General features: G+C 38.5%; 1 protein-coding gene and 1 non-coding gene across 5 annotated transcripts in view; both read left to right on the plus strand.

Annotated features, from left to right (window-relative positions):
- Nucleotides 1–20,941, plus strand: part of lsamp (limbic system associated membrane protein) — a 721,324-nt gene that overhangs the window by 372,182 nt on the left and 328,201 nt on the right. For 2 of the 4 annotated variants that reach the window (XM_028465480.1, XM_028465482.1), the window contains exon 2: nucleotides 903–981. In XM_028465480.1, coding sequence (XP_028321281.1) covers nucleotides 903–981 — 79 coding nt within the window. Of the gene's footprint in view, nucleotides 1–538; nucleotides 982–20,941 lie in introns of those variants that run through there. The other 2 variants (XM_028465481.1, XM_028465478.1) reach the window with 2 other exon arrangements.
- trnam-cau (transfer RNA methionine (anticodon CAU)) lies at nucleotides 18,990–19,062 on the plus strand. Its single transcript has one exon. It is a non-coding gene; the product is annotated as a tRNA-Met (tRNA).

A 20,941-nucleotide genomic window follows, 5' to 3' on the forward strand; every position in this document is an offset into this window, starting at 1 on the left:
TTACGCAAATTCATTCAAAAAATAATATAATTCAATAACTCAACATTTACAATTGTTACTCATAATTTTTGTCATTATTGTATATGTTACACACATTGTGGTTGTCGATGGTCTATTTATTTAATTCTATTATTTCTTTCTCTCTGCCTATGCGATGATATACTGTAAATCCACCAAGATTACAAGGCATATTTGAGAAAATTACATTTTCTGTTTAACTTTATCAAGATTAAGTATCCTCTTATTTAAAGGCCAAACAAAGTAACCCATATCTAGAATGGCTATTTAGTCCAGAAATAGTAGTGATTGTGTTAATTCAATAGTTAGATATTCAAAGTGAATCATAGTTTAATTGTCAAAAGTTTTTTATTCCTCGTGGTCCTCACACAGTTGTGTCTCACTGAAAGGGACCTCAGGTGGTGCTGTTGTCCTGACAACCAATAAGAGGAGCATCACATTCACACTGCAGGATAATGGATAGCCTGAGAAGGAGAAAGAGAGAGAAAAAAGCTCGAGAGAGAGGTTGGCGGTAGAAGGTGGCGGTTGGTGGTTTTCCCGGACTCCGAACAGAAAGGAGAGCTGCCTCCCTCCCTCTCTCCCTCCCTCCCTCTCTCCCTCCTGGCAGCGCCGTCCCTTTACGCAGAGAGCATTACGCATCACTGGACTATAGAGCGAGGACGCCGTATGTTTTTGCCTCTGTCACTGTTTTAATCCGGACTGCTTTGGAGCTAACAAATCCCACCTGTTTAACAGAAGTCTGGACAACTCTTCTTCTGCTTCCTTTTGGATTTATAAAGCTGTCAAACGCGCGCGCCTGTGCTTTAACATGCAAGTCGGGCGCAAATCGTGTTGGAGGCAGTTCCAGGCTTCTTTTTTCAGACTGCTGTGTCTCATCCCAACAGGATTCCCTGTCCGGAGTGTGGATATGCAGCGGGCTACGGACAACATCACCATCCGCCAGGGCGACACGGCGATCATAAGGTAGGACTCCTCATCCTCCTCCTCCTCCTCCTCCTCATCATCACCAACTTTAGCAGCTCTGCCTGCAGGCGCGCAGAAGCTCGACGCAGATTGTGTTCCATCCTTCTTCTACAAAACGTGTTTATATTGATGATCAGTTTCCTCCTACTCTGTAAAACATGTGATAAAGGATTATCGACATGTGTTGGTCTGTTTACGCTTTAACTTCTTCCAACTCTAAAACGTCCAGGTTTTAATCCCAAACTGTTGGGAGCGATGTCATATTCCTCTACTGATGCTGATCCTATTTATCGTGTTTGTATGTTGAGTGTTGAGTCAGTGCGGGTCACATGATAATAACTCTTTTATAACTGACGGACGGACTGTCAGTGAACCCACGTCCAGTGCGTGTTGGGTTTGTGTTTTGAAATCCATCTTTAAACAGAGAAGGATGATCGTTCTGATCAGACTTAGATGCTGTGGTAGGACTGTCTGCAGGGAATGATCAGTTTCAAAAGAAGATCTGGCGTTCGATCAGCGCGTCAATCACACGCGCATGAATCCCCTTGTGTAAACTGTCTGTTCCTCCTATTGTGATGCTGCTGCTGCTGCTGCTGCTGCTGCTGCTGGGATTACCACTGAGTGTGTAGAAAGGTCTTTAAACTGGGATGATTCTGGAGTGGGATGTAAGAGCAAATGCATCTATAGGCACATAATACACTAATAGAGGCTTGGCTATACTTTGTTTCTGTGATAATAATTGATAAAGAACGACAAAAATTCGTATTTTAAAGATGAAAAGTAAAAATTAAGTAAGATAAACTATATCCACCTTATTCCATGGATTGCTACTAACCCATTATAGCTGCATGATAGAAAAAAAAAAGACCAAATAAATAAATAAAATAAAAATAACAACATCTTAATTAACTTTTTATTTCATGTTACATTATTAGGTTTCTTCTTTCTTTCTTTCTTTCTTTCTTTCTTTCTTTCTTTCTTTCATTCTTTTTTTTTGTTTTTTTAACATGTCAACATACTAATTGGGCATTTGATATTTTTTCCCAGTTTTTGGATAAACACAATCTACTAAAGTATGATAAATATACATAAGATTTTTGAGCAGCATTGATTTTTTCTCTTTAATCACAATCAATCTAACTGTGGGATTACTAAATATGCATCATACCACTCTCCATTAGATCATGTTAAATGTTGTTACCATAATCATGATCTTTATTAAATAATTTAATTCATTCTTTAAAGGCCTAATTTATTATTATTATTATTATTATTATTATTATTATTATTAATAATAATAATAATAATAATAATAATAATAATAATAATAATAATAATAATAATAGACCTCCATCCATTTTTCACTAGTTCTTCTCCAGGTCATGTTGTGGGGACAGTATCTCAAGCAGGGAATCCCAGACTTCCCCCCTTCTCAGCCTCAGTCCAGCTCTTCCCGGGGGATTCTGAGGCATTCCCACCAGCTGACAGACATCATGATGTTTTTTTTAAATTGGAATGGTAAATGGTAATTGGACTTGAATTATATAGCGCTTTATAACCACACTGAAGCAGTCCCAAAGCGCTTTACATATCAGCTCATTCACCCAATCACTCTCACATTCACACACCAGTGGGACAGGACTGCCATGCAAGGTGCTAGTCGACCACTGGGAGCAACTTAGGGTTCAGTGTCTTGCCCAAGGACACTTCGACACATAGTCAGGTACTGGGATCGAACCCCCAACCTCTCGATCAGAAGACGACCCACTACCACCTGAGCCAATTCCTCATTCCGATTTAATCCGGAATGAGTCATTCCGGATTAAATCATTCAGAATTAAAGTGTTCTGCTTCGTGTTTAAATAGAAATAGTAATTCCGAATTGAGGTTTACATGGAAAACAGATTTATTCATCTTTATTCAATTTCGCTTTACGGCTGGGGGTTGGGAAGTGTTCTGATTGGACAGAGGGCGAACGTGACGAATCACGTCTATCGGGAAAAAGACACAACAAACCTTTTATTGTCGACTATAACACAGAAGACCACACATGAGAACTGTTCTCACTTTTATTTTGATTGTGTTTTTAAAGCAACAGCTCGACAATAACACACTGTTACAATTTGGTCCACAGAGCAGAAGGAGATGTGAACTAATCATCGATAAATAAAGCCCAGTAAAATGAAGAAACATATGCTCCCTGGTAAAGACATATAAACAAACAATACACACATATACAAAAACACGCTAGAGATGTGCGGGTCAGCGGGCTACCCGCGGGACGGGGCAGTGCGGGTGACAAAAATTATCAATTAATCTCGGTTCGGTTTGGGGTGGGTAATTTTTTTAACCGAAAGTATAGGTATCTGCTATTTTACAACTGTCCGTGAATGCATCGCAGCTGTGAGACAGTGCTTTTTGACTGTGCGGCATGCGCCACACAGCCTCAGGCTCACAGCTCACATTATGCAGCATTAACTTTTTTCTTTACACAAACCGAACTCTACGTTGGACGTAAAGCGTGATACCATTGGTTTGGGTTGGGGCGGGTTCTGAAAATAGAGGCAGCAGCTCAGGGCGGGCGGTGCGGGTAAGATTTGCCGTGGGGCCCCGCGGGTTGGAAAAATCCTAGCCCTCGCATCACTAATACAAGCTCACAGCATCCACGCCCCAGCCTGTACATGCAGCTCCAGTCTGACACACACGCAGCAGGATCCATGCCATGGCAGATCCCGGGCTGGCTGCGCACTGTTGTCGGCACTTCTCCAGTCAAAAGGCGGAGGAATGCCGGTGAAACGTGGACGGTTGGTGAGGAGTCGTACGAACGCGCAGCAGAATGTAGGTTAATAGGTTTCTCCACGCCGCAAACACAATGTTCTGACAGCGGAAGAAGTTTCCCAGGAGCCAGTAGGAAATTCAGGGACATTCTGATTGGCTCTGAAGGTGGCATGAGCAGCACATGACACTGAGCATGAACATTGTGCTGTGAATTAAGTGTTTACATGGTAAGTTTAAAGAGGATTTAACATTTATTCTGCTTTAAAGAAAGAAAAAAAGGCTTCCCCGTAAACGTAGCTATCTAGCTTGTCCTGGGTCTTCCTCTGGTTTTCATACCAGTGAAACGTGCCATTAACACCTCATCAGAGAAGCATCCTTTATCTGGTGCCTAAGCCACCTCACCTACTGTAGCTCTTCTCAATTCGGAGGAGCTGCGGCTCTACCCCGAGTTTTTCACCAGATCTCAGAGCTCAGCCACCCTGTGAAGGAAGCTCCTTTTTGGCCATTTGTTCCTATTATTATTACGTAAACATGTTTATTCTCATTTATAATAGTTTATTGAGCAATAAAACGTTAACAAACTACACAATATAAAGAAATACGTCAATCATAATGAACAAATAACAATGTTTAAAGTTTTAAAAATAAACTGTAATAGACCGATGTACACAAATCCACACTGTGGATTCCTTTAATGAATTTCTGTTTGCAGGTGGCCTCCTTCCATTCACGGATCCACTGATCACATTAATCCATAGCCTCACTAACTGCTGAACTCTGTGTGGGGGCATACAGCTATTTGTGTCACTTTCTTAATCCTATTGAGCATGTCTTTGCCGTACACTGCCTTTTAGTCACTTGGTCAGTACGTGTCATGTAAAAGTGACAGCAGGTTGTGTGACCAAAGAAGATTCCCTTTCCCAAGAGATAGTAGTTACATGACAAGCACACAGTTACCTTAACTGCTGTTAAGTGATGTTTGCATAACCATAGGTGGTATTCCTTCCAGTTAGGGGTGTAATTAATTTGAAGTTTGCAATGTATCTTGTTTGGACTTAATCAATCTTATTTATCGCCTGTCAGGTGGCGATAAACTGAGACTCTGGCCCCTGTGGCGCTGTTGGAAAACAAAGCCATTTTTCACACCCAGTTTCCACCTGACAAATTGGAAACGGGGGTATGTGAGTTGAGGGTGGGCGAAATGTGAGAAATCTGACGAAGGGTGGGAGGCCTTTGGCGGGTAGTTTGTCGTGCTACAGAGGGAATCTGATTCAGTAAGTTAGGTTTTTGTGAAAGCTGAGGGGATATTGGTGTCCTGGGGGCATAATAAGGCACACTCTCCTTTTACGGAGCCCACGGCTGTGGTCGTGACATTCATGGCACAAGAGGAGAGACCCAGGAGTAGAGAAACAGTATGTGGCCAATCAACCACTGTGACAGAACACACAGTGACAAGCCTCCCCTGTAAAATGAGAAAGGGCTTTTTTTTTAACCAGGGGCCTATTGCTGTCTCACACTGAATAAATAAGCAAAGTCTTTCTCCTCATGTTGAAAACTTTTGTATTGTGACTCATGGTGACACCCATTGAAGCTTTTGTTTAGCTTTACAATGGCTGCAGTTTTATTGATGTCATGAGAATTTCAAATGCACAAGCACCCTGTGGTGCATTTTATTGTACCAAAATCCAAAGGTCAAAGTCTATAAAAATGTTCACATAAGGCAAGTGTTTTGGTCTCGCCTTTAACATCCATCCATCCATCCTTTTTCAGACCCGCTTTGTCCTATTTTAGGGTCATGGGGGTCTGCTGGTGCCTATCTCCGGCTTGCACTGGGCACTAGGCAGGGGTACACCCTGGACAGCTCGCCAGTCCATCGCAGGGCAACACACAGAGACAAAAAACCACTCACACTTACATTCACTCCTACGGGCAATTTAGAAACTACAATCAATCCAACAGTCATGTTTTTGGATTGTGGGAGGACCCAAGTGTCCACCCTAGGGCTTGAAGCCAGGACCTCCTTGCTGTAAGGTGGACGTGCTAACCACGATGTAAGACCAAACAGATGAACCCCCTCACATTCAAAATGATTGTTCTTGATTGACAATCAAACTCCATGAAAAAAAAAAAAAAAAAAAACATACTTCCAGAACTTCCAACCACACACAATTTACCCAACTTCCAAAAATATCTGGGTACTGCATGACGAAGCCTATGCCAACCATATGCAAATCTGCTTTGTTGCAAAAGTTTCTCAGACACTATAGACAGATGAGTCAACCAGTTGTTCGGCGCCTTTAGGGAACTGCAGTGATTTACTCTTTATTCTTAGAGGACTGGAATCGAGTCCGTCATGCCTGTTAATCTGCAATGCTCATATGTTTAAGCCATCTGTAATCTTTTGAAACTTTTGTCTTGATCTTGGCATCAAAGGATTAGTAAAACAGATTATTCTTGCATGGACAATCCCTGCATTACATTGGACAAATGAACCTTCCATAGGCTATAGTAGCTGGAAGTGATTTAAAGACCATCTAATTTAAAGCTGCTGCTACCCCTGATCATTTTTCATTAGATAAAATCCTAGTGTATGCCTCATAGATCAATGAATCGGACATAATTTACTCCAGAAAGAAAAGAATAGGGATGTAACGATTAATCGTAAGGCAGTTAAAAATCGATTCATAGGTATCAAGGTTCACAACGATGCTGTGAAAATTGAATCGCAGTACTTTTTTTAACCAGCAGAGCTATCCAGAAGTCATGGCGGCGGGCAAAATCTGCTAATACTTTCTTTCTGGCCACCTTCTACTCTTAAACATATTTAGAAATGATTCCTTACCCCTTTAGCACCAAAAGAATATCTGTAATATTAAGTGAATATCTGTAAAAGTCACGTTTTTCTATTAACCCTGTCTGCTAGCATAGCATCTCTTCTTCACTGCACTTAGCTGCATGCCAACCGACCACTGGGTTACCATCGCCCTCTGCTGGTTCAAACAAATATCTGACGCAAATACAGTGCAGACTGTTTTTTTTTTTTTTTAAGGTCCAATTGTTAAGTCACAAAATACATTTTCAGTTGCACTTTTAAAAAGAAAAATAACTATTATGCAGTTTTGTATTGTTTACTATAGAACCAGAATTTAAATGAATAGGCTTCTTCATTTGTATTATTCCTTTATTTATTTCATGTTAAATTGCATTGTTTGAATAGTTCATCAAGGGATTCTTTTGACAATGAAAAATAAAAGGAAAATAGTACAGTATTTTCTTTTTTTCCCCCAAAAAGATAAAGGAATATTTTTCAGTCATTTAAGTACAGTCCCATTTTGTAAAATGAATCGTGAGACAATCGTATCGTGAACCCAGTATCGTGAATCGAATCGTATCGGGAGTTGAGTGAATCGTTACATCCCTAGAAAAGAAAAAAGTTGAAATTGCAGCTTGAAAGATTTTCATCTCCACTCTAAACACTCAGAGGCGGATTCACAAAAGGTTTAGTGGTATTAAAACATGTGCAAACATTACTCCACGCACTAATAAGGAGTACAAAGCCCAGGGAATCAGGACTGTGTGTCTTCAGTGCATCAGAATGTGCCCTCATTCCATTTAGCGTATTCCCCTCTGATGAATATGTATAGTAGGCAGATCTCCCAGGGGGGGCAAAAATATGGGAGGAGGAAATGCAAATAAATTAATGCAGGGGACACAATGCGATTCATGAAATCTGGAACTGTTTGCAAGGTTTTAGTACGGAAAAATAGTACAACTGAGAAGCAGGTGCAGACAAACGCAGTTGACAGAAAACACAGCAGAGAAGGAAAAAAGGCTCCAGTTGTGTGTGTGTTTTGATCATCAAAGTCTCGTGTCGTGTTGATGTCAGGCCAGAATCAACAGATCAGTTGCTTAATTTACGCGTAATCACTAATGGTGCAAGGGTGACATATGAGAGTGTGCGTGACACAGCACTGCTCAGACCTGCGCAAGATGATGGTCAGTAGTTCATCTTCAAAGAATGCAGAATGATTTACAGACTGTGTTGCTGTATTAACTCAGATCAATAGAATGGTTTCTGTCTAAATCTGCCTATTTTTTATGCACTGATCAGAGCAAAGTTACAGGACCGGGCGGAGCACCCACATTAAATGAGGGAGAGAAAATATCATTAGGTTTTAAAGTTGTTGTTTAAAATTAGATATATGTGTTTATTTAGTTTTCTACATTACTTATTGTTTATGTAGCAGACAGAGAAGTCTATCTGCCTCAAATTTAACTTTCTCTCCACAATAAATGAGCAAAACACTTATTTCATCAACACTAAACGCTAGTTGCTCCTCCTATCTCCAACCACTCTAACTATGACTAAATCCATATGCTCAGCTTTCTCATCTGTTTTGTAAACCATTCAGATGCTGAAAATAGTTAACCATTGCTTTTTTTTTTTAAAGCTTCTTCGCACATTTCAATGAGTCACCAAATAACAATGTGTCCATCACTCTTAGTCTTGTCTTGGAATCATAACAATAATGTACATTTTGATAAGTTCATATAGTACACTTTACGGTAAATGCTTTTTTAAGGTTTTTTGATTAAAGCTCATAGTCTAATTTGTGTTTTAGACTTATACAATTTCATAGTTTTTTTAATCACACTATCCAACATCTTCACCTCTTTGATGGTGTCATTGTCTAAAACCAAAAAACCCTGAGCAATCATTTTTACTAAATCTGTAGCAAGGCTAAATAAATTTATGAGGACAGAAACACATTTTTCGTGATTTCTTGAAGCAATTTGTTTTTGTTTTACAAAGGGTTACATTTGACTGTGGAGTACTTTTTTTTTTTTTTAAGAGGCCATGAGTTGATATTTAAAATGCAGAGTTGCAAATAGCTTATATAAGCATTGTTGCCAGTCCCTGACTGGTCTGCTCCCAGTCAATTATCTGTGCAAATAAAATGCTTTGTGTTATTGGTTACTTGAAATGGAAATTATCTTACACTTTTTCTTTGGCCTAAAAGGATTTTCACAATGTTTTTTTTTTTTCTTTTTCTTTTAATTTGAATCACATTGAACCACACTTTGCTTGAAGCTGTGACACAACTTATAGACATGCTGTTTGTCTGATCTGAGAACAATTTTTTTAAGTCTTAGGGTTGTTATCCAGTTTATTTGCAATAGTGAAAAATGAGGAGTTCTGATGTGCAACTCATGCAGTTTCTGAGAATTTGTGCATACTAGGCACGTACAACAAAGTACATGAAAAAAGACCTCACAGCTGCTCTGAAAAAGTTAACAGTCTCAGAGAAACGGTCAGGCAGCGTCTTTCACCCCAAGCAGTTTGTTTCAATCTCACACCACGTCTGTGAAAAACATTCTTTAATATGTCGGTTTTCCGAAAAGGCAAAAATAATGTAAAAATGTCAGGTTAAGGGAAAATTACATTTTGAAGGAAAACCGTTTGTATTCTGGACATGAAGTAGGTAATGTCCTGACACCTTTTTCAATAACGCTACGATTGACAAAACAAGGCAAACATTTTTTTTGATAAAGTTGATTGTTGTTAATTACAAATTGACATAATAAACTTGAACTTGGTTGCATTTCATAATGATGTTTAAAAGAGAAACTATCTCGAAGTTGTTGTAAAATAGTACTGTATATCCTGAAGACCTTGTTGTAATTTTACACTCGAGTTCTTTCAATCAATTGCGTTGCCACTCAATAAACACGTTTTTACCTGATATAATACAGAATACAACACCAGGGCAAAAGAAAATTAAGAATAGTCACAATACTATAACAATTCATACTAATTTCCCTAAATTCTTGACAAAAGAAAATCACTATACTGAAGAAAACCTGCCGTTTCTCATCGGCAAACACAAAACAGATTTGAATTTTTTTCTACTTTTTTCTTCTTAGTTAATAAGACTGAATGTCTGCTGATGTCAGAACTGTGAGAAGATAGTACCCCCTTCAAAATAAAAGAATAAGAAAAAAAGGACTTTGTGTTGTTGTTTATTGCCTGCAACTCACTGACAATGTTTGCAACCCAATTTGGGTCTCAGACCCACAATTTGAGAAGACTGAAGTAGATTTCTAAAAGTATTTCAGCCTTTAAAGTTAAAGTAAAGTTTAGGATCCAAATGCTCTATGCTTCAGTCAGTAGAACATTTCATTTCATTCTATGGCTTCATAAAATACTTACTTTACATTACAACAGCTGGTGAGTCCACAACTGTGTTCCAAGAACTATACACATGAATTATTTGAAAAAATACATCCAAACATGAGACAATAAGAGTGTAGGGAACTCGCACTCACCATTTGGTGAACATACCTTCCCCCTTTTAATCTGAACAAAGGAACAGTGGGGACTGTCCTCGGTCTCATTCCCTGTTTTATTCATGGCTCTGAAGGACAGAAAACACCAAGATAAGCCTGGTCTCTAATATATACCAAACTCTAACCTAAACCATCTTTTACGACTCCAAGGAGGGGGAACAGAACGCCCCCTCGGACCAAAAGATGAACTTTTGCTCTGCTTTTTAAATTCACAAGGCCTCAAACTGTGACCTCCTGACCCCTGTGGAGTGTCGCTTCTGACAGTAACCAGTACCTTTCCTCCAAGGACTGGGAAAACACCAACTCTCATTCTTCCCTCCAAAACCTGAGAACAAAGAAAACCTGTTATTATGTTTGAAAAATCACAAAAGAAAACAATATTATGATCTATGCAGAAATTGAAGATATATACATTGTCTCATCTTCTAGAGTTCTTTTCAGATCATTCTCCTGAACCAGGAAGAATATTTTAACAGTTGTGCAAAAGTGTCCAAAAAGGTCTAGAAACTTCACAAATGTTAGTTTAAAGGTCCCATGTCATGCTATTTTTCACCCGTCTCCATTTTGTTCTAAGAACCCCAAAAACATAGATAGATAGATAGATAGATAGATAGATAGATAGATAGATAGATACTTTATTCATCTCCAAGAGAAATTCACATCTCCAAGAGAAATTCACATAGTATTTGAGGTTTATTTTCCCAAACTCGCCAGTTTTACAGAGTTTTAGCTTCTGAAACATCACTTTCTGAGCAACTCTACAAACAGGCTGATTTCCGATTCTACTTATGCATATTCATGAGTAGGCATGTCTATAGAAGGGACACTGGCCGCATTTAAATGGAAGCTTTAAGTCCTCTTTAAAGCAGAATAAAAGTTAATTCATCTTTAACCTGAACTTGTAAACACATAATTCCTATTGCTAATTTAATTCCGAATTGAAGTTAATTTCGAATTAGGTAGCTGGTTTATTTTGTTTTTCATTCTGAAATAGATAATTCCTCTTTCTTGTAAACACTTCACTTGGTTAAAGCGGCTTTAAATTTATTCATATCATTTTGCGCATGTGCGACCTGCGGCAATGACGCGCTGGTGACGACGTAATCCAAGATGGCGGCGGCCTGGACTCCAGCCTAGACTATTTAATAAAAGCCTTCAAATTTGTCATCAAAGTGGGAACGCGTCATCAAATTGGAGCGAGGTGTTTGGGCTCACCCTGCAGTAAGAAAGGAGCAAATCACCCTCAAAATAATGATTGAGGGAATCAATGAAAAAAACACTTTAGGCATGTGTATGAAGTCGAAATAGACCTTTTATGATGTTGAAAGCACATAAAAGTCAATTTAGCATAACATAGACCCTTTAAAGGATAGCTGCTGTTTGACCATCTAGGAAAAATAAGAATAACATGATCTTACCATGATCTTATATTTACCAGTAAAATTAACCGACTGGTTTCTGAAGTAATGTTGTGTTAAGTATAGCCATGCTTGGTATCAAAATTACTTATAATTCATGATATTTCAAGTTCTCATCTTGAAAAGGTGATTTGAAATTAAAACTAAGCCCATCCTGTAAGAGGCATTCTCCAAAGTTACTTTTAAAGAACGTTTCTTAGAAAATCGTCAGTTTTGGGACGCCGGCGTCTACAGCTCACCCATGCACTCACTTCTTTTCTTTTCATTTCATTTTTAGCTGTAAAGTTAGATTTTGAACCAATAGCTCGAGCAGTTCAAATACACCAAGCCGAGGATTGAAGCCTAAGACGCCGGTTGACGTGCGTAACAACCGTAACAACCAACTGTTCTCCTGGGCATCTTTGAAGTACTTGAACAACATTGATCATTAAATTCGATCTAAAATAATTACCACACATAATCCCACATCCATCACCTGCAAACATGTCTCACATCCAGTTTCATCTCATATATGTTTATGTGTCTGTACGTTCACCTTGTTCGTCTTTGCCTGAGTCCCTCTTCATTATGATTTTTGATTTGAATATGTACTCTGCATTTTTATTCAATATTTAGTCTAGACTAGATTTTCTTAGAGTAGCAATTTTACTTTCTTATGTTATGATCATCACTTTAATTGGCTTAGAATTTATTTTTATCACGATATAATAATCACAACAGTTTTATTACTGAAAATGAAAATAAAAGGTTAAATTGCAATCTTTGAATCTCTAATTTTTAAATGTGTCTAGTGGGTGTAGAGGGAGTGGTCTGAACTCCTTTCCCCGGCTTGACTGTTAATGGGTTATTGTTAAAAGACTTAAACATATATCCTCCTTTGGAGTTGGCACCTCAGGCTTATCAATGTAATATTAACAATCATAATTAATATTCTCATTCATATGACCCATTGTTCATCCCCCTACAAAAGGAATTGACTAGTTATAGTCACTAGTAATAATTGATGACACCCTATAATGAGTCTCATTGAGCTGAAGAAAGCAAGTGCTAAAATGTATTAAAAGTACTGTTAATAACATTTACCTCATGACAAATCGTACACAATCCTTTCCAAATACCACATGGTTTGAGCAAATTGAAACGTCAATGATACGGTTCAGGCCTGAATCCAAGAAGCAGGACAATAAGGACAAAAGGAGATCAACTTTTGGATTTCCAGGCAGCAGGTCACGGTGCAATATAATTTGAAATGTCAAGCCCTCAAGGGATCTCTATATTTCTGTCTATAGCTTAGTAGATCAGAGTGCTCCTCCTTTTACAGTTTACAGTAACCCTAGGCATCTCTCAGTCCTCGTGGCTCTTCATTGCTCTTTCTTCCTCTGTCCCCCTCTCTCGATGAAAGCAATGAATTTTACTGGTGTGCTATCTTAACCTGATCCAGAGAGTGAACACGGGGTCAGAAAGGAGAAAGGGAACAAAGAGTTACTTTACAATAAAAGGGAGGAGGAAAATGACAGAGGCAAAGAATAATGGCTGAAGAGCACTCAACGTAAATGAGAAACACAAAGTGAGGGAGGAGAGGAGTATCAGAAGAATTAGTGTGGGAGGGAGGAGGAGGGCAGGGAGACAGTATTAGTACAATCAGCACAATAATCCCCTCTGTTCCAGCTGGGCCGACCCAGAATTTTAAAATCAATTTCATTTTGCTCATTATCCAACCGAGGGAGGAGAAGTGTGTCTGCCAGTTGGGTCATTATTGTCTCGTCCCTATTTTGGCATAAAAATGGATTTGAAGTGCACGCTTTGCATGCTTGGGTGGGTATTGGATTAAGGTTGATAGTTTCAATCCTGCAAAGTTTTATGAAGTGTTTTTGGAATTTTTTTGGAGTCGTCCAAACCTCCAAAGGCTTTGATGTTGGTCAGCAGGATCTGAATACTGCCTGTGGGGATAATACTTCTCATGCAATGCTTGGATGCTTTTTTTCCTTTCATCAAGCAGATGTACTTTCAGCCTCTGGTTTAAATTGTTGTGGTTCAATCTAAAAAACTGCTACAAGATGTTTCATTGTAAAGCCCAGCAAACGCTTTGTACTGTTGTTTCTGTACCTTTTAGTGTGCTTACGCTCACGTATGTCTTGGCTTAGCAAAGAAGTGACCTTATTTTTCTTGTTCCAAGTAGCTTTGAAAATATTTTACTTTGATCTGATTTTTATTTGTTGTTGGTTAGCTTTTTTCTTCTTTGCAACAAAACAACAGTGATTTTCATAAATGCTTTTAGTGGTGTGCAAGGAATCCTTCTGTACATCCACCTCAACCAAACTCCTACACAACACACTAAACACTGCTGATGTGGCTGTTTGAAAACTGCTGATGACCTCCCCACTGAGCACCTATTCAATGTGATCATTTACTCAGACAAGCATTAGACCCTTCACGCACTAAAGGGACACTACATATGGAAGGTGGCTGTAAGAGCACATTAAACCCTCCATCCATCCATCTTCTTCCGGTTATCCATTGCTGGGTCGCAGGGGCAGCATCCACAGGAGGGAGGCCCAGACTTCCCTCTCCCTGGCTACTTTCTCCAGCTCCTCCGGGGGATCCCAAAGCATTCCCAGGCCAGCCGAGAGACATGATCCCTCCAGCGTGTCCTGGGTCTTCCTTTGGGTCTCCTTCTGGAGGGACGTGCCCTGAACGCCTCACTAGTGAGGCGCCCGAGGGGCATCCTAATTAGGTGCCCAATCCACCTCATCTGGCTCTTCTCAATGCAGAGGAGCAGCAGCTCTACTCCGAGCCCCTCTCGGATAACTGAGCTTTTCACCCTATCTCTAAGGGAGATCTGCTTTCAGCCGCTTGTACGCGCGATCTTGTTCTTTCAGTCATGACCCAAAGCTCATGACCATAGGTGAGGGTAGGAACATAGAGCGACCGGTAAATCGAGAGCTTTGCCTTTTGGCTCAGCTCCCTCTTCGCCACGATGGAACGGCGCAGACTCCGCATCACTGCAGACGCCCCACCAATCTGCCTGTTGACCTCTCTGTCCATCCTTCCCTCACTTGTGAACAAGACCCTGAGGTACTTGAACTCTTCCACTCGGGACAGGATCTCATCTCAAACCCGGAGTAGGCCCTCCACCTTTTTCCCACTCGAGAACCATGGACTTGGGTTTGGTGGAGCTGATTCTTATCGGGGCCGCTTCATGTTCAGCTGCGAACCAATCCAGTGAAAGCTGAAGGTCATGGCTTGATGGAGGACCACATCATCTGTAAAAAAAAACACAATGGCGTAATCCTGAGGCCCCCAAATCGGACTCCCTCGACGCCCTGGCTGCACCTAGAAATTATGTCTATAAAAGTTATGAAGAGAATCAGTGAAAAAGGGCAACCCTTACAGAGTCCAATCCTCACTGCAAACAAGTTCGACTTACTCACAGCTTGTACAGGGAACAGATAGCCCCAATTAAACATTAAACCAATCAAATAAATAGAAAATTGTCTTATCATTGTAACACATGGTTTATAGAAAAGAAGTTTCAGGCAAGTCAGCCACAATGCAAAATAAAAAAAATAAAATAAACATTATTATAAATTTTTTATATATTTAAGTTATTATTCTATAAAGACTTCTGTTACCTTGTAACGGGGAACCCAAAAAAGGGTAGTACAGCAGTAATGTAAAGCTCATAAAGAACTTTAGCACATATGAAATGAAAACAATATATTGATACTTTTGTGAATGATAAAATTATGTTTTTTTTTTTCTTAATGTGGAGGTTTCTTCCTTTCCTTTGGCTTGGTTGCAAGGCCTGATTGTCTATATATATATTTCAGTTAATAAGCACTTTACCTCATCCTCTATACTCATAGGTAATGATAGAGCATTTAGAGCACATTTATTTGCTCTAAATGCTCTATAAATACTCTAAATACCATAGACATGACTATATATGCCATTAGATTTAGTCTAAAGGTGCTCCAATTCAGGGGTTTTGGGCTAATTACTAGTATTGTGTTCAAGACCACACTATCCGAGACCAAAACTTGCCCGAGACCAGAATGCACCGAGACCAAGACAAGACCAAGACTTTCGGGAGCCGAGACCGAGTCAAGACCAAGACGGAGACAAGCCGAGACCGAGACAAGACCATGAACGTTTTTTTTTTTCAATTTAAAAAAATATATAAAAAAATAAAATTATTCGACAGGTTCGACAGTTAAAAAACATCCTCTCTTTAATTTTAGTTTATTTTAAATACATTTGACGGACAAAAAAGGTGCCTGCAAAAAATGTACTAAAATATTAAAACTACTACTGCTACTGATAATTCACAATTATTCTACATATTTGAAAACGAGATTTTTATGTCAGCTGAATGCACAGCAAGTGTTTAAAAGTATTTCTGCCAAGAAATAATGATTCTCGATTCTGATTCTTTGAGTTGTGCAGGTCAACAGGTGACAAAGTTCACAAGATAATTTTTTAGTTTGAAAAAGCCTCTACACAGGCCATTTTTATTAATTCACTTAGTTGATATAGTTTAAGTTGGTTGCTGTAATGTAACTAGGATATTCAATTAACAAAGGTTTCCAGCTGTAACTGTAAAAAGGAAACTTTCAGAAATAAAACTACAAACAAGTTGTCAGCAGTCTAAAAAACAAAGAGCTAAAAAAAAGCAAAAAGATAATAGACTAATATAAGACCTCTTTACAGTTATTTGAGTCATTCTGCGCATGTGCAACTTGCGGCGATGACGCGATGGTGACAACATAATCCAAGATGGCGGCGGCCCGGACTACAGCCGACACTATGTAATCAAAGCCTTAAAAGACATGGATATAATGAAAAGAGTGGATGGACAGAGGCATAAACATGCAGACTTTGACACGGACACACACGGACTTATTAAACACACACGGACCTCAGTAAACACGCTAAACGGAACAGGCTGCACTGGACGGCTGGCACTAGGACCCAGAGGCGGAGTAAGTGCGTCCCCTGTACTGCATTCACAGGCTGTAATATCACGTTTATCATTTTACCAGTTGTTAGAGCTACTGTCTTTACCAGGGAGATAATATTTATTCATGGTGATTGTTTTCTGGAGTTTTACTGGGATTTTTTACCGGTGATGAGTTCATATCTCTCTTGCGCTCCGCGGTTCAAACTGACACCGTAGCCAGACACACACATACACACACACACACACACACGTCACTCAGTCACATGAAGGAAGGTTGCGGTCATTATACAGGGTGGATTAAAAAATTAATAAATAAAGGATTGTTTTATCCCGTTCTTCTCCTTGTTATTATCACATAAAAAAGTTTAAAAATAGAAGGAATTAGTGCTGGTCTTGAACGGTCTTGACGGAAAATCCCGAGTCTGAGATAAGACCGAGTCAAAATGCTTCAGAGTCCGAGACGAGACCGAGACCTTTAAAATTTGGTCCGGTCTCGACTACTACAACACTACTAATTACTAATCACACTGTAAATAAAAGATTAGGCATTTTATCTGTTGTAGAGCACTATTTTTAATTAACTAATCTAGACAAGCCTGTACAGTATACCAAATATGCATATTATTAATGCCAAATTTACTTTATTGAGTCGACATGTGCGCTCATATTGAAACTACCTTTTTTTGTTATTGGCAGTAGGCTGTCATTTTTCAGCTTAGTTGTTATCTGTTTGTTTCTGAAAATGAAATAAGAAACACCTATTACAATGTTTGCTGAATCAACTGATTGGCTTTCTTCAAAATTCTGATTGATTTGTTCTTTATGGATATGGGCCGTTCACGATTCGTTTGTAGTTTCTTAACTGTTTCCCCCAGTTCAGTGTTTTTTTTTTTTTTTCTTTTGGTCATCACCAATCAACCCTGGGAAAAAAAAAAAAAAAAAACAAGATTAAAAAAGACTAAAGAAGTGCAACCTGAAGGTGAAACTTTCTTCCATAAACTTTCCTTGAGGATGTTGCCTAGTATAAGCCACTGATAGCAGTACTCAGTAGTTTATATATTTTTTCTTTCTAAAGTGCAATGGGCCTCATGCTGTGTGCTTCACAGTAGGTAACCAATCTCAGGAATCCATTCTCAAGTACGATGGGTCTAAAAGTGATAATACATAGGGGTGTCCCGATCCGATATTGATATTAGATATCGGTCCAATATCAGCCAGAAAATGAATATCGGATTTTATCGGACTGCATTTAAAATCTCAGATATATACAATATATATATATATATATATATATATATATATATATATATATATATATATTTGAAATTATATTTATTCAATTGTAGAATACTGTAGATATTATGTTGAAGATTAAAATATATGCAACCAGTTGGTTAATAATAAATGGGTCAGTTTTTCTCATACCTACTGTTGCTGACTATTGTTCTCTGTTTGAGTGACATCACTTGATCAAGCCTTTCCACGCTACAAAATAAGTAATAAAAGTATGTATGATTTGCGCTGATATTTTATCGGTTTGACATCGGTATTGACCAATACTCAAGGCTGCAATATCGGCATCGTATCGGAAGTGAAAAAGTTGTACCGGGACATCCCTAATAATATATTATCAAGGTGAGCTGACCTCAGCGTCAAGCCTGCAAATGCAGCAACAATGATAAGCAAGTCTACTGATCAATATTTGAGCTTTAGAAAATATTAAGTTATTATTGCCCTTTCAAATGAAAAAAAAAGACAACTAAAAAAAAGTTTCCAAAAAGCACATCATTGTCATTTTTAATAGGGTGTAACTTTTACTTTAATACTGGGACTCAGCACTTTGTTCACATGTTGTTGTGAAAATAAATTATTGTAAGCAAATTCCAAAATCACTTCAGATATAAATATAATAGACGGGAATTAAACAAGTTGTGTTTAAAGTGTGGATTAAATAGATTGTAATCTTCCCTTCAGTCAGCGTAAATTCAAATTAAAGCTGAAACATGTGGCTTTAAGCCGTGATGGCTCGTTGCCCTGCAGCTGCAAATCCACATGGTTTTAAAGCAGATTAAAGGACTGCTGTAAGTATAGCTTTGCATGGGTACACTCATTGTTTACCTTCTGGTTTTTTTTTCTACCAAATCAGAGAGAATAATCTGCTTGCTGACCCACTGACACACACTGCACATGCAGATGTTCGTCATGGTATGTGCGTCATTGCTAAAGCAAAGTATAGGGTTTGTTTTAATTACACATTTATCAGTGGAATAATGGATGGATGATGATTTGCAGCTGTGAGTAAGCATTTCCGTTGACCCTGTTACTATATATATATATATATATATATATATATTAATATATATATATATATATATATATATATATATATATAATATATATATATCTATATATATATATATATATATATATATATATATATATATATATATATATATATATATATATATATATTATATATATATATATATATATCAATGTAGTGTGCCTCGTTGGCGCAGTTGGCAGCGCGTCAGTCTCATAATCTGAAGGTCGTGAGTTCAAGCCTCACATGGGGCAGTTGTTTTAGGTTAAGCTGTAGTACAATGAGAAAGGATATCGTTGTACACAATTGGTTACTAGAAAAAAACTATCATTTAGGAGAAGTTTCAGAATGGCTCCTTTGATTAACATTGATCTTGTGTTTCTGACAGCTGTAGTTTTACCTGTAAGGCCATTGAAGGTGTTTGACACCAATACGTCTCATTAAAGGAGCATAAGGCAGGATTTGTGAAAAAATAAACATTGATTTTAAGACTTTCAATGCTAACACAACCAAAGACAATGAGCCCACACACATTTCTCCTTATTGCCTTGAACAGATTGTGTAATACAGTTTGTACTGCTGTTCTGGGTGCAAATTTCACATGTAGTTCTGCAGACGTGAAGTCAAATGATGCTGATGGTGACGTCAAATGACGCTGGTGCATGTACGCGATGGCTTGGAGAGGCGGATTGGACTGCATTTTCTTATCCGACCCAACAGTGAAAACCTCATTTTTTTTTCAAAGAAATGTCATATTTACGTTTGTTTTAGTGGTAAGCACCGATTTTATTAACAAACAACTGTTAATGTCAACATCAGATCAGCACATGGGTAACAAGCGAAGGTGAAACACAAACAGGGGCGCAGTGCACGCAAGAGACCCATCGGATCTATTTACATAATCTATGTATCAAAGATAAGGATTATCCATGCTATTGTGCAAAAAAAAAAAAAGAGTGTTTTCATATTCCTTCCTCTTTAAACTGACCTTAAACACTTAATTCCACATGCTAATTTAATTCCAAATTAAACTTAAATCTGAATTCGGTGGCTGGTTTATTCCAATTTTAATTCCAAATAAAATAATTCCTCTGTCTTGCAAACACTTAATTCCCCTTTAAGTTAATTCCAGTTGTTCTGCGCATGCGCGACTTGCCGCGATGACGACATAATCCAAGATGGTGCCTGGACTAGAGCCGATATTATTTATTTAGTAAGAGCTTTAGAAGTTATGGATAATGAGAAGAGTGGATGGGTGGAGGCATAAACATGCAGACTTTCACACGGACACACACATACACTTGTTAAACACACACAGACCTCGATAAGGCAAGGCAAGGCAAGGCAAGGCAAGGCATATATCATTGTACCAGTTGTTAGAGCTACTATCTTTACCAGGAAGCCAATATTTATTCCTGGTGATTGTTTTCTGCATTTTTACTGGGCTTTATGTATCTATCTCCTTTTTGCTCAGCGGACCAAACTGAAACTGTATGTTATTGTCGAGCTGCTGCTTCAAAACTACAATTAAAATAAAGGTGAAAACAGTTTATGTGTTATAACCGACAATATAAGGCTTGTTGTGTGTTTTTCCCGATAGACGTGATACGTCACGTTCGCCCCCAGTCCTATCAGAGCCTTCCCAACCCCCAGGCTTAAAGTCGAAAAAACTTTATAAATAAATAATACAAATTCTGAGTTACTATTTCCATGTAAACATGAAGCAGAACACTTTATATTCGAATGATTTAATTTGAAATAACTAATTCCAAATTAAAAAAAACATCATGTAACCGTGGCTACTGTTACAGTTAAAGCTGCATTCTTCAGGCCTACAGCAGCTGAATCAGGAAAGGAAGAACGCTGCACACAAAGAAGAATATGTGAACAAAACCGACCACCGGTTCTAAATATTGTGTTGGGTATCTATCCTCTCATCACAGTCCTGTAAGCTGCGCTCCAGTGCTAAACAGTTGATGCGCGTTCCCTCGGTGGCTTGGCTGATGGCTGCAGTTACCCTAATCACCGTGGTGTCACTATGGAGTCTGATTTTTAGATCCTTCCCTATGCTCATTTAAGTAACAGTCGTGTTACATCAGTAATAGTGGTGCTACACATACCATAAAGGTATAT

The sequence above is a fragment of the Gouania willdenowi genome, chromosome 13 (assembly GCF_900634775.1).
Source record: "Gouania willdenowi chromosome 13, fGouWil2.1, whole genome shotgun sequence".
NCBI lineage: Eukaryota > Metazoa > Chordata > Actinopteri > Blenniiformes > Gobiesocidae > Gouania > Gouania willdenowi.